Raw genomic sequence first — 13,454 nt, 5'->3', positions numbered from 1 at the left:
TCTCACAGATCTACATGACGGCATGGTTGGATCCATCTCACAGATCTACATGACGGCATTGTTGGATCCATCTCACAGATCTACATGACGGCATGGTTGGATCCATCTCACAGATCTACATGACGGCATTGTTGGATCCATCTCACAGATCTACATGACGGCATGGTTGGATCCATCTCACAGATCTACATGACGGCATTGTTGGATCCATCTCACAGATCTACATGACGGCATTGTTGGATCCATCTCACAGATCTACATGACGGCATGGTTGGATCCATCTCACAGATCTACATGACGGCATGGTTGGATCCATCTCACAGATCTACATGACGGCATGGTTGGATCCATCTCACAGATCTACATGACGGCATGGTTGGATCCATCTCACAGATCTAGACAAATCGTCAGCCCCATTAAGGAATGATGTAGATGCCTATCAGAGGATCAGGGTCTTCTTGTTCAGATTCCAACATGGTAGTTTGGCATTGAACACCGGCTCAGTTTTGTAAAAGACGTGAGGGAAGATAAGGAAGTATACTCATGGACTTTCTTTTAAAGAAGAACTTGTGTCCAGACACCTTCCGGAGGCTTTGAGACGCCAAGACCTGCAGTCAGGAGGCTATGTTAGGAGCTTCAGTTCATCTGATGACTTAAAGGGACATTTCATGTTCATCATCACCAGCACCACCCCAACATCAACATATGTGAAAATGGCGTGTTTCTATGTTTTGTGTACATCTTCGGTGTGCATCGTGTGATTTGAACCAATTATGAGTAGGCATTGCCAACTAATTGGTGGATGATGTCATTGGAAACTTATCTTCCTCAAACTTTTTTTTTACTAGAAAATGCACCATTTTCACATCTGTTGATGTTGTTGGTGGTGCTGGAGATGATGAATGTTGAAATGTCCTTTTTAAGAAGATAAGCCTCCAGATACCCCTGGAGCAAGGACAACAGCAGAAGTTGGAACTCACAGAACACTCGAAGCCTGATGTTCCATTTGCAGATGATCAGATAGAGGCTGTCAAAAAGCCCAGGTTAAAGACATCGGGGATTCGGAGCTCCTTCACAGCAGTGGCCAAAGCATTTAATTGCACCCCTGTGGCCAAGGACTGAGGCAACACCTAGAATGTCATCATTTCCTATTTGTCCTACTTCCATTCCCATTTCCTCTGTCGCTTTTTCTTAAAACTTTTGAAATGAAGGACCTCTTAACAAAAAACACTGACCCAGTATATAAATTCAATTATGTCTGTTACCCTAGGTAGGATGTAACCGGATAGAATCCATCAAATACGTTCACTGGCCCTCAGTTAGGAGGGGCGTTAGGTTGACTGGAGTGAAACATACCTCGTTCAATAAACACGCCCCCGCATCCACCTCCATTCATTCAAGTTTTATGGGTGACATTTTAAATCATGTTTGGTGAAAGGCTGAATCTGCATATTGTATGACTAGGATTATGGCCAGGAGTGTTTCCTGACTACATGACCTTATCAGGAAAAACTCCTGGTCCTATGTACTTTATGAACACCACCAGTGATCAAAACATGATGTTCTTCCAATGAGTCAAAGCAGGCCGTGCTTATCTCTCTTTATCAAACAGAATCTCCATACAGGCACAGTGGAGCAATGTATCAACGCTCAAATACCATTCCACAATACAGTCACTCTCCCACATCCACAAAGCACACACACACACACACAATAACTCACTCAAACACAAAACTAGATGAAGGAAGATGAACGCGATGCTTTTGGAAAAGAGAAAGGAAGGTAAGAGACGAGAGAGAGAGAGAGAGAGAGAGAGAGAGAGAGAGAGAGAGAAAGAGGCAGAGGGACTAATCCAAATATGCAGGCAGCGGAGCACTGTCTGCTGCTGTTAGCAACCATCTTTTCCCAACTTTTGTCTTAGATTTCAAAAGCTGCTTTCAAGCAACAAATAGTTTACATTTCCCTGTGAATCACCAGCACAAAGCAGCCAGCCTTCTCTGTGTTTCAGTTCAAAAGAAGTAATCAAATAAAAACACATGTACACACACACACACACACACAGTAAAACACACTCAAAAACACGCACAACACTTCTGTCTAAGTCTAAAGCTTGTCTAAGCAGCCCTGCACTACATTCTCCTCTCAAAAGACACTGCAGAGGCACTCTCTCTGCATCCCTCCCTCCCCCTCTCTCTCCATCCCTCAGCCTCCCTTTATCCCTCTCATTTCATCCCTCACTGTCCAGTGTGTGTGTGTGTGTGTGTGTGTGTGTGTGGTTTATTACAGACCCAGTGCTAACAGGGTTAGTTAAGGGGAGTGATCTGCTGTCTGAACGGACCTGTGCTTGACTAGATACAGTGGAATGTGCTCTATACTGGCCTTTACAATAACCCCCAAATCCTCAATATCCTAGACGCCGAGGAGGGTGGTTAGTCTGTGTGTCTGTGTGTGAAGCTTCCGGCGCTCCAGCCACCATTGTTCCGGTGTTCCGATGGGTGGTCCTTGCCCTTTGAAGAGGAAAATCCCTGTTTTGACCAAATCCATGGCATGTTGAGGGGGATTACTGCCCTTTGTGTGTGTGTGTCTGTGTGTGTGTGTGTGTGTGTGTGTGTGTGTGTGTGTGTGTGTGTACACGTGTTTGTCTGTAAGTCCAACTTGTTCTAGCTGCCCATCGACATAACAGTGTGTATCTACCAGTACTTACTATAATGTCTCCTGCACATTCAATCAAGTCATTCTATGCCATAACAGCCTAGTTGCATTGGTCTGTCTACAGAAGCAATAACTACTGTTTATAAGAAAAAAGACATGTTGAGACTCAACCTGGATTAGCATTACAACGCCCATTCAGTGTGTGTGTGTGTGTGTGTGTGTGTGTGTGTCTAATCCCTCCCACCTGAACATGAAGCCATGAGGAAAATACACTCTCCTGTTTAAACACCACCCACACACCGCAGTGGCACATACACAATCGAAAACACACAAACACACAAAAACACAAGGGACTAAGCAAGCAACGCATCCAAAACACACACTCTGCCCTCACAGAGTACATCCCAGTAATCACACACACACATTTCATTTGCACCCGCAACCTAAATGCAAATCCGACAAAGATGGTAACACCATCTCCGGTCTAGTAGGTGGTCTCTGTCATTCCTGTCACTCTCTCTCTTCATCTCTCGTTTCAGTCTTTCTCTCTTGCTGTTCCACTTCCATACCAAGCCTAGCACATACAGAAGACACAGCAGCAAAATAGCAGCCTGTCCTGTTCTTTGTCACACAATGTCACATCAATATTCATCCACTGAAAAGGGTGATGAGTCAGAATACAGCCAGAGACAGAGACACCCCACTGGGCACGCATTACGCTGAACTCAAAAGGGACTTTTTTTTCTTACTAGCTCCGACCTTGCTGATAGCTACTTTATTGAAGAAAAATATACTTACTATGACTGAGATATGTGGTTATCCAACCTAGCTACACCACACGACCAAATGTATGTGGACACCTGGTCATTGAACATCTCATTCCAAAATCATGGGCATTAATATGGAGTTGGTCCCCCCTTTGCTGCTATAACAGCCTCCACTCTTCTGGGAAGGCTTTCCACTAGATGTTGGAATATTGCTGCGGGGACTTGCATCCGATCAGCCACAAGAGCATTAGTGAGGTCGGGCACCGATGTTGGGCGATTAGGACTGGCTTGCAGTCGGCGTTCCAATTCATCCCAAAGGTGTTTGATGGTGTTGAGGTCAGGGCTCTGTGCAGCCCAGTCAAGTTCTTACACACCAATCTCGACAAACTATTTCTGTACGGACCTCACTTTGTGCATGGGGGCATTGTCATGCTGAAACAGGAAAGGGCCTTCCCCAAACTGTTGCCACAAAGTTGGAAGCACAGAATCGTCTAGCGTTAACATTTCCCTTCACTGGAACTAATAGGCCTAGCCCGAACCATGAAAAACAGCCCCAGACGATTATCCCTGCCCCACCAAACTTTACAGTTAGCACTATGCATTGGGGTAGGTAGCGTACTCCTGACATCCGTCAAACCCAGATTTGTCCGTTGAACTGCCAAATGGTGAAGCGTGATTCATCACTCCAGCAAACGTGTATTCACTGCTCCAGAGTCCAATGGCGGCAAACTTTACACCACTCCAGTTGACACTTGGCACTGCCCATGGTGATCTTAGGCTTGTGTGCGGCTGCTCGGCCATGGAAAACCATTTCATGAAGCTACCGACAAACAGTTCTTGTTGCTGATGTTGTTTCCAGAGGCAGCTTGCAACTCGGTAGTGGGTGTTGCATTAGAGGACAGAATTTTTATGCGCTACAGCATTTGCCGGTCCTGTTCTGTGAGATTGTGTGACCTACCACTTCGTGGCTGAGCCGTTGTTTCTCCTAGACGTTTCCACTTCACAATAGCAGCACTTACAGTGGACCGGGGCAAAACGAGCAGGGCAGAAATTTGACGAACTGTCTTGTTGGAAAGGTGGCATCCTATGACGGTGCCACATTGAAAGTCACTGAGCTCTCCAGTAAGGCCATTCTACTGTCAATGTTTGTCTATGGAGATTGCATGGCTGTGTGCTCGATTTTATACACCTGTCAGCAACAGGTGTGGCTGAAATAGCTGAATCCACTAATTTGAAGGGGCGTCTACATACTTGTATATATAGTGTATCTTAAGATGAATATAGTTTCCAAGATCATTAAAAATACAAACTTTACTTAATTGTAACCGACCTAAAAAGTTAGAACCAAGACCCCCTCCTCATCCACACCTCTGCAAACTCCCCCATGTGGTCCCCCAATTTATCTTAGGCATGCGCCAGTGTCAGCACCAGCAACATAGCTCTGGGCTCCGTACACCCCACCCCCTGCATCTGATGCTTCCTGGCTTTCCACACTGCCACTTTCACCTGCCCCAACAAGTAATTACCTAGACAGTCTCTTCATCTGTTGACTACACTAAATGTAGGTCCCCTCCAACGTACACCAGTGTCACGTCCTGACCCTAGTGAGACGTCATTTTCTATAGTCGAGTAGGTCAGGGCGTGACAGGGGGTGTTTTGTGTTTTTCTATGTTTTGTATTTCTATGTTTATGTTCTAGGTTTCTATTTCTATGTTGGTTTTTTGGGGGTTGATCTCCAATTGGAGGCAACTGGTCCTTGTTGTCTCTGATTGGAGATCATATTTAAGTAGGGGTTTTTCTTCCTGGGGTTTGTGGGTTATTATATTTTGAGTAGTGTTTGTTTCTCTCTGCGTCACGGTTTGTTGTTTTGTCGATCCAGTTATTTATGTATTGCAAAGTTTCACGGATTTAATAAAATGTGGAACTACAACCACGCTGCACTTTGGTCTGCTCCTTTCGACAGCCGTGACAGAATAACCCACCACAAAAGGACCAAGCAGCGTGGTAAGGAATGAACCTGGGAAGAGATTCTGGACGGTAAAGGACCCGGGAGGCAGGCTGGGGAGTATTGCCGCCCGAGGGAGGAGATTGAGGCAGCTAAAGCAGAGCGGCGTTATTATGAGGCGCTGTACAAGTGCGAGAGACAGCCCCCCCCATTGGCACACGGGGAGATTGGCAGAGTCAGGTTGGAGACCTGAGCCAACTCCCCGTGCTTACTGTGGAGGGCGAGTGACCGAACAAGCACCATGTTATGCTGAGATACGCACTGTGTCGCCAGTGCGCAGCTACAGCCCGGTGCGCTCGGTGCAAGCTCCTCACAAGTGCCGTGCTAGAGTTGGCATTCAGCCAGGAAGGACTATGCCTGCTCAGCGTTCCTGGTCTCCGGTGCGTCTTCTCGGCCCAGGTTATCCTGCGCCAGCTCTACGCACGGTACCCCCAGTTCGCCAACACAAACCTGTGCGACCTGTCACAACGCCTCGCGCTTGTCGGGCTACGGAGTTTATCCAGCCAGGATGGGTTGTGCCAGCCATAAGCTCCAGATCTCCAGCGCCTCCATGACCCAGTATACCCTGTGCCTGCTCTGCGCACCTGGCCTCCGGCGACGCTCTCCAGTCCGGAGCATCCAGCGATGTTCCCTAGTCCGGAGCCTCCAGCGACGTTCCCTAGTCCGGAGCCTCCAGCGACGTTCCCTAGTCCAGAACTCCCAGCGATGTTCCCTAGTCCGGTGAGACCTATTCCAGCTCCACGAAGGAAGCCTCCAGCGACGTTCCCTAGTCCAGAACTCCCAGAGACGTTCCCTAGTCCAGAACTCCCAGCGACGTTCCCTAGTCCAGTGAGAGCTATTCCAGCTCCACGAATGAAGCCTCCAGTGATGATCTATGGTCCGAAGCCTGTAGAGATGATCCATGGCAAGAAGCCTGTAGGGATGATCCATGGCACGAAGCCTCCAGTGATGATCCATGGCGCGGAACCTGTAGAGATGATCCATGGCACGGAGCCTGCAGTGACGGTCCACAGTTCGGAACCTCCTGAGACAGCCTACAGTCCGGAACCTCCTGAGACGGCCTACAGTCCGGAACCTCCTGAGACGGTCCACAGTCCGGAACCTCCTGAGACGGTCCACAGTCCGGAACCTCCTGAGACAGCATACAGTCCAGAACCTCCTGAGACGGTCTACAGTCCGGAACCTTCTGAGACGGCCCACAGTCCGGAACCTTCTGAGACAGTCCACAGTCCGGAACCTCCTGAGACGGTCTACAGTCCGGAACCTTCTGAGATGGCCTACAGTCCGGAACCTCCTGAGAAGTTCCCCAGTCCAGGGTCTTCAGCGACGGCCTGCAGCCCAGAGTCTTCAGCGGCGGCCTGCAGCCCAGAACCTCCAGCGGCGGCCTGCAGCCCAGAACCTCCAGGGTGTTTTGTGTTTTTCTATGTTTTGTATTTCTATGTTTATGTTCTAGGTTTCTATTTCTATGTTTTTTTGGGGGGGTTGATCTCCAATTGGAGGCAGCTGGTCCTCGTTGTCTCTGATTGGAGATCATATTTAAGTAGGGGTTTTTCTTCCTGGGGTTTGTGGGTTATTATATTTTGAGTAGTGTTTGTTTCTCTCTGCGTCACGGTTTGTTGTTTTGTCGATTCAGTTATTTATGTATTGCAAAGTTTCACCGATGTAATAACATGTGGAACTACAACCACGCTGCACTTTGGTCTGCTCCGTTCGACAGCCGTGACAACCAGCCCCAATGGACATAGAAACAACAAGTGCTGCACTGTCTCCTCCTCCCCACTGGTGGATCAAGGTGAGAGAGAGAGAGAGAGAGAAGCCTGGGAAGAGAAAGACAGCACTCATGAAATGTTTATGATGGTATTTTCTATTACTGAGAGGGTTGGGGGGGGGTCATGAAGTGGACACAGAGTTCCTACATTGCAATCACATCATAGGAGTCAGCCATCTATTATTCAGGAGAAAAGGGGAGCAGAGGGGAACAGGCGCTAAATAAAGAGTAGTACCCTAGACACAGGAGTCTCTACAACCCAGAAGAGAGACACCCAGAGAGAGACACCCAGAGAGAGACAGGGAGAGACACAGGGAGAGACACAGGGAGAGACACAGAGAGAGACACAGAGAGAGACACAGAGAGAGACACAGAGAGAGACACAGAGAGAGACATAGAGAGAGACACAGAGAGAGACATAGAGAGAGACACAGAGAGAGACACAGAGAGAAACACCCAGAGAGACACAGAGTCAGAGAGAGAGAGACACAGAGAGAGACACAGAGAGAGACACACACACAGACACACACACACACACAGAGCCACAGACAGACAGACAGACAGACAGACAGACAGACAGACAGACAGACAGACAGACAGACAGACAGACAGACAGACAGACAGACAGACAGACAGACAGACAGACAGACAGACAGACGCACAGAGAGAGACACAGGGAGAGAGACAGAGAGAGACAGAGAGAGACAGAGATATGGGAAGATGTGCAAATACAGAGAGTAAAAGACCAAGGTAGAGATAGAAACAAGGGAAATAAGAGTTAAAGAGCAAAAGAGAGGGAAAGAAAGGAATGGACAGGGGAATAAAGAGAAGTGAGAGAGAAAAGAGGAGTATAGAGCAGAAAGTTAAGAATGAAAGCAGCTCCACTCTTGACCCCTGTTGCACCCAGAATCACAAAGAGATCGATATTTAACTGGTGATGGAGAGCAGGCGGCAGCACAGAGAACATCTAGTCCTGGATACAGGCCCCGCTCCGCGAACCCCCCCCATCACGTGATGAATGAAGATGCCACTGAAATCTAAAGCAGAACCTTCTCTTTCTCATATCCACACGCAGGGACGTTATGCACACACGCACTGCAACGCCACCCCTGACTTAATGTATAGTACAGGTTCATCATATGGTTTGCGTCTTCTGTGTAATTTTTCTAACCTGTATTGATTCATACTGGGCTGTGAAGTGTTAGCAGCATCAGTGTGTGTGTGTGAGAATACACTGTATTAGAAGCATTGAAAGGTGATCAAAGAGAGCGTTATTGGAAAAAATTGGACTGAAGTGGTGCTATATATCCTCTGTGTCTACCTCTCGCCTTCTACCTATTCTCTCTCCCTTTTCTCTCCTCTCGGCATCTCTTCATCCTTCTTCTCCTTCTCCAGTTAATCTGACACCGTGCCTAAGAAATCATGATTACATGCCCTACCACCAAACCAGGTCTTTCTTAGAATCCACAAAAGTCATTTTCACTAAAACAACAAGATCTCTGTCTTCTGGGTCTCAAGGGACCAAAGCTGAGGATAACCAGCTAAAGATAGACCTTCCATGGGATGAAGTTCAACTCTACCTCCCCATCTTCCCCGCTGTCTTCTACAGTCCTCTCCTCTTCTCTCCCTCTCTCCCCCCCTCTTCTCCTCCTCTCCTGCAGTGTGCACCAGCTCTGACAAAGCCTTGAGCCCCTGCCAGAAGAACCGGGAGGAGCCTTCCTGCTAAAAATACTGAGAGAAGAAACGGAGGGAGCTGCCACGATGCCAAGAGGAGAGAGAGAGAAAAAGAGAGACCATATCTTCATAAAGGGAGGGAGAGAGAGAGGAAGGGATAGAAGAAAAAGGGAGGGAATCAGACAAAAGAAAAACGAAGGAAAAGACAGAAGGAAAGTAAGAAAGAGAAGACAGACTTTCAGACAAAGGGTGAGAGGAAAGAAAGGATGGTTGGAATGAGTGTGTTCACCTGGCAATATGACAGAGAGAGAGAGCGAGAGAGAGAGAGAGAGCGAGAGCGAGACAGATAGAGAGAAAGAGAATGGAACAGTAGAAGAATACAGATTATAAATATTTATACAAGCGAGCAGGAGAGAAAGACAGCTACAGGAAAAGGAGAAAGAGAGAAACTTCATAAGGCACACCGGGTGCGTTTGGCGGGTTTTATCTTCCTAGTAGTCTCTCCCGCCAGTCGAGGCGCGGGGCGAGCAGGTTTTCAGCTCGCGCTCCCCGTCGACTAGCCTTGGGGGGGCTGCGCTGCCATCCCGTCTCCCCCCTGTTCCCCCCTCGAGCTTCATCCTTATCCCTCTGCTCTCCGCCCCCTCTCCTCCCATCGCAAAGAGACAGGCGCTGGAAATAGGAATCACTGCAGCACGCTGGCTGGGGCAGCACACGGCTAAGAGTTCCAATGTTCTGGTTTTTACAACATCTCTTAGAGCTAACGTTGGGTTCATGTTTTATGAAGACAGTAACAGTGACGTGTGCCAACTATAATGTCACTGCTCTAAGTAAGTAACATGAACACAGTGGGCAGTTTCTTTTGCTCTTCTCTGTTTCATCTTTTTATCTCTTTTTCATTAGGTATCCCTCCATCCATGACATATTTTCTTTAAAGTTGAATGAAAAACACATTTTCTCATTTAATTTGTGTGTAATACATATAAATATTTTCACTGGTGGCACTGGGTTTTGAGTAAGCTAAAAACACTCTGGAACTTCTCAATGTCCATTTCTCATTTCACTACAACAGCAATAAACAAGGAAGAAAAATAATTCAAATAAGATCTATCACATTTTAAAAGAAATAGTGCACCATTTCAAAAAACTAAAATCTGTAGTACTAAACTTTGATGTTGTGTGATGTTGCTTAATGTGATTGGTCAGTCTTACCTAGCCAATCATTGAACTTCTTGACCTCAGAGGGCAGGCCCAGCTCTGTGAAGTCTCCAGCATGGATGAACACGTCTCCATAAGGCATCTGAATGGCATCCGTACGGGAGTGGGTGTCTGAGATACACACAAAACGGGTGTAACCTGGCGGCTTGGGAGTGTCGTGGGGCAGGGGGTCCACCCTAAAGTAGAGCGAGAACGAAGGAGAGAGAGATAGAAAGACAATGGGAAAGATAAACAATGGGAAGTCTCAAAATGAAGAAGCAGAGTTGCGGTGTTAATGTGGTCTGGATCAGTATCCATCACCATCCCTTATAGAAAGTTAAAAAAGAGAGAGAAAAAGAGAGAAATTAACAGAGGGAAAAAACTGTGAGAGGTCAGCCACAACAAAGGCGAAGGAATGGTAGAAAAAAGAAAGAAAAGCACAGATAGAGAAAGAGGAGTCCTGTGGGAGTTTCCGTGAGTGTGCAGCAGCCCCAGAGAGTCTCCAGAGGGAGAAGGGAGCTGGTGAATAACAGTGGCCCACTTTAGTGAGCTCTCCTCCAGGTACACAGCCAGCCCTCAACACTCCACCATCACACAGAGACCGAAAGAAGGAAAGAGAGACAGAGCGAAATGGAATGAGAGAGCAAATAACAGCATGCAGAGAGGATGAGTCTCAAAGAAAAAGAAAGAGGGGGAAAGGGGAGAGACAGAAATAGAGGAATAGAGGAGGGCTTGGGAACGGAGATAGACAGAGACCAGGTGTCAGAACATACGTAGTGTGTATCTGTATGCCAGCATATGTGTATGTACATGTATATCTGCAGGGGTGTGCGTCTGCCTGCCTGCATGCGTGTATGTGTTCTACTTACATGTGTACGTGCGGGGGCTGGAAGCGTCCCTGGTTGATGTTGTAGAAGGTGAAGGCCTGGGTGGGGTTGGTGCTGTATTCATCCACCTCCACGGCCGCCCTGCCTGGCGCCCGCTGGGCCTGGGACTGCTGCTGCCGCCGCGCAGCCATGATCTCTGACAGGGTGAAGGCCATGCTTCTGGAGACTGGGCCTGGACCGCTACTGGGCTGGGGAAGAGGTGGGTTGGGCTGGGGCTGACCCACTCTGGGCTGGCCTGGGGTAGACGTGGTCTGGCCTGGGCTGGAGGTGGCCTGGTCCTGGCACACACAGTAGTTAGGACTGGGAGTGAGGCCTGCTGGAGCGGTCAGGGTTGCGGGGTGGCTCACCAGAGAGAGGCCCTCTGTCACAGCTTGGCCCACCTCGGAGAAACTCTGCTGGGTTGCTGAGCGAGCATGTCCCCCCTCCACCTCCGTGTCCCCCTACTCCTGCACACACAGAGAACAGAACCACTGAGTGGAATACAACGCCAATCTGAAACGCAGTTAAGAATGTAAATAAAACACAATCCACCAAAGCAACATAACCCAACCCCTAAGAGCATCTAAGGCTTTTACACTGTCAAGCAGATATCACATTTACTACTGCCTTTAAATTACAGCTCCGCTAATGGGATTCTAGTCGGATTTCATATGGATCCTGTAAGATGGTGAGGGAGGGATGTACGGAGGAAGGAGGCTGATAATTTGGGGATGAGTGGAGGAGCTGGATTTATCCTGGATTGTGCTGCTATGTCAGTGTGCCATCTCATTCATGTGAAAACGGCCACACACAACCCATTTCATAATTACACACACTTAACACCACGACTCACACAGGCATACTCTTGTGTGTGTCCATGCATGTATATGTGTGTGTGTGTGTGTGAGAGAGAGAGAGAGAGAGAGTGGGGCAGTGCCAGAAGTCCTCACACTGAGTGAATGAGAGCAGAAGGGTGCATTGGCAGATGCTGAGAGCATGGTACACAGTGAGAATAGAAGAGGATTACACTGGGACTAGGAACAAAGGAAACGGGCCGTATTAACATGAACAGGACCTTGACTACAGGAAGAATGATGAAGACGTAGCAGAGAACATGGTGAAGAGGGACGGTTTGATAAATGAATAGGCGTGAGGTGGAATTGATTGATGCATTCTCTTCCTCGGCACAGACGACAGACACTCAGATTTAACGACTGTGAGAAGTAGTCCCATAAAATTGTGCGACAATGTTCCTTCGTTTCACTCGTAGGCTATTCCACTCCCTGGTACGGACACACACCATTAGTCATGTATGTAGGTTAGATTCTTTATGCTGTGTAAAAATGGACTGTGTATGTGTGTGTGTATGTATATATATATATGTGTGTGTAGGCTACAAGTCCTGTTGACAGGCTATGACTGATGCCTACAAGGCTATAGCATACAGCACTGAGTGTGCACGTCTGGCTCAATTTGAATTTGACAAGGCATTGGCAGCATTCACACCTGTCCCATGCTAACATAGTGAGAGAGGGGCACAGCCATTAAATGAGAACCACTCAATCAAATGAATAGAACAAACATTACAAAATCTCAATTTGACAAAGTAATTCACATCTGATTAATAAGACAATCAAGAGCCACTTCCAAGTAATCTCGCATTAAACAAGCAGTTGATTTGTCTGTCTAATTGAGACATTTTATATGAAGGTTTGGTTTCTTGTTTTCACAATAATTGTCATTCATTTTAATTATGTCCAGTTATCTCACTAAATCTTACTAAACTAAATTACAAACAAATCAATGAAAACAGATATAATGTCAAGCCTTCATTCTGGGGTGTTAGCCGACTTCAGAAGGCTATTTTGTGTAGTTTAGAAGAGCATAGTCACCAAAACACAAAGGCATGGAGATTAAATAGTTGTCTTTGTCTTTCTTAATGTTAATAATATTGTAAATTGTTCAAATGAAAACTATATATGTAAGACATTGCTTTTTTGGTGTTAGTTGTATTTAGGACCCCAAATAAACTCTCACCAACCACTTGAGGAGTTGTTGGCAAATCTGTTAGGCTATGTAGCATACGGTGGTTCTGCTATTTGGATCTAGCATCAAACACAGAGTAATGTGATACATTGCCTTCAGAAATGATTCATATACCCTTGACTCATTCCACATTTTGTTGTGTTACTGCCTTAATTCAAATACCCCATAATCAAAGTGAAAACATGTTTTTAGAAATGTTTCCAAATTTATTGAAAATGAAATATAGAAATATCAAATTTACATAAGTATTCACACCCCTGAGTCAATACTTTGTAGAAGCCCCTTTGGCAGCGATTATTATATCTTTTTTTATTTAACCTTTATTTAACTAAACAAGTCAGTTAAGAACAAATTCTACCAAAAAGCCAAAAGGCCTCCTGCGGGGGACGTGGGCCTGGGATTAATAATAAATACAATATAAATACAGGACAAAACACAGATTACAACAAGCAAGACAAGACAACACACAGATTACAGCTGTG

At 46.7% G+C, this 13,454-nt stretch overlaps 1 protein-coding gene across 3 annotated transcripts in view; it reads right to left on the bottom strand.

The window, feature by feature from the left end:
• Window positions 1–13,454, bottom strand: part of LOC106576156 (metallophosphoesterase domain-containing protein 1) — a 46,678-nt gene that overhangs the window by 30,755 nt on the left and 2,469 nt on the right. For all 3 annotated transcript variants that reach the window (XR_006760121.1, XR_006760120.1, XM_014153102.2), the window contains exons 2-3: window positions 10,930–11,393; window positions 10,076–10,257 (exon numbers count right to left, since the gene is read on the bottom strand). Coding sequence is in view for 1 of the 3 variants with exons in the window: in XM_014153102.2 (XP_014008577.1) it covers window positions 10,076–10,257; window positions 10,930–11,102 (355 nt within the window). In the remaining 2 variants the exon portion in view is untranslated. The remainder of the gene's footprint in view (window positions 1–10,075; window positions 10,258–10,929; window positions 11,394–13,454) is intronic.

This window comes from Salmo salar, chromosome ssa17, assembly GCF_905237065.1.
Source record: "Salmo salar chromosome ssa17, Ssal_v3.1, whole genome shotgun sequence".
In the NCBI taxonomy this organism is placed as follows: Eukaryota; Metazoa; Chordata; class Actinopteri; order Salmoniformes; family Salmonidae; genus Salmo; species Salmo salar.
The sequence above is the reverse complement of the archived record's forward strand: the minus strand, read 5'-3'. Positions and strand labels throughout refer to the sequence as shown.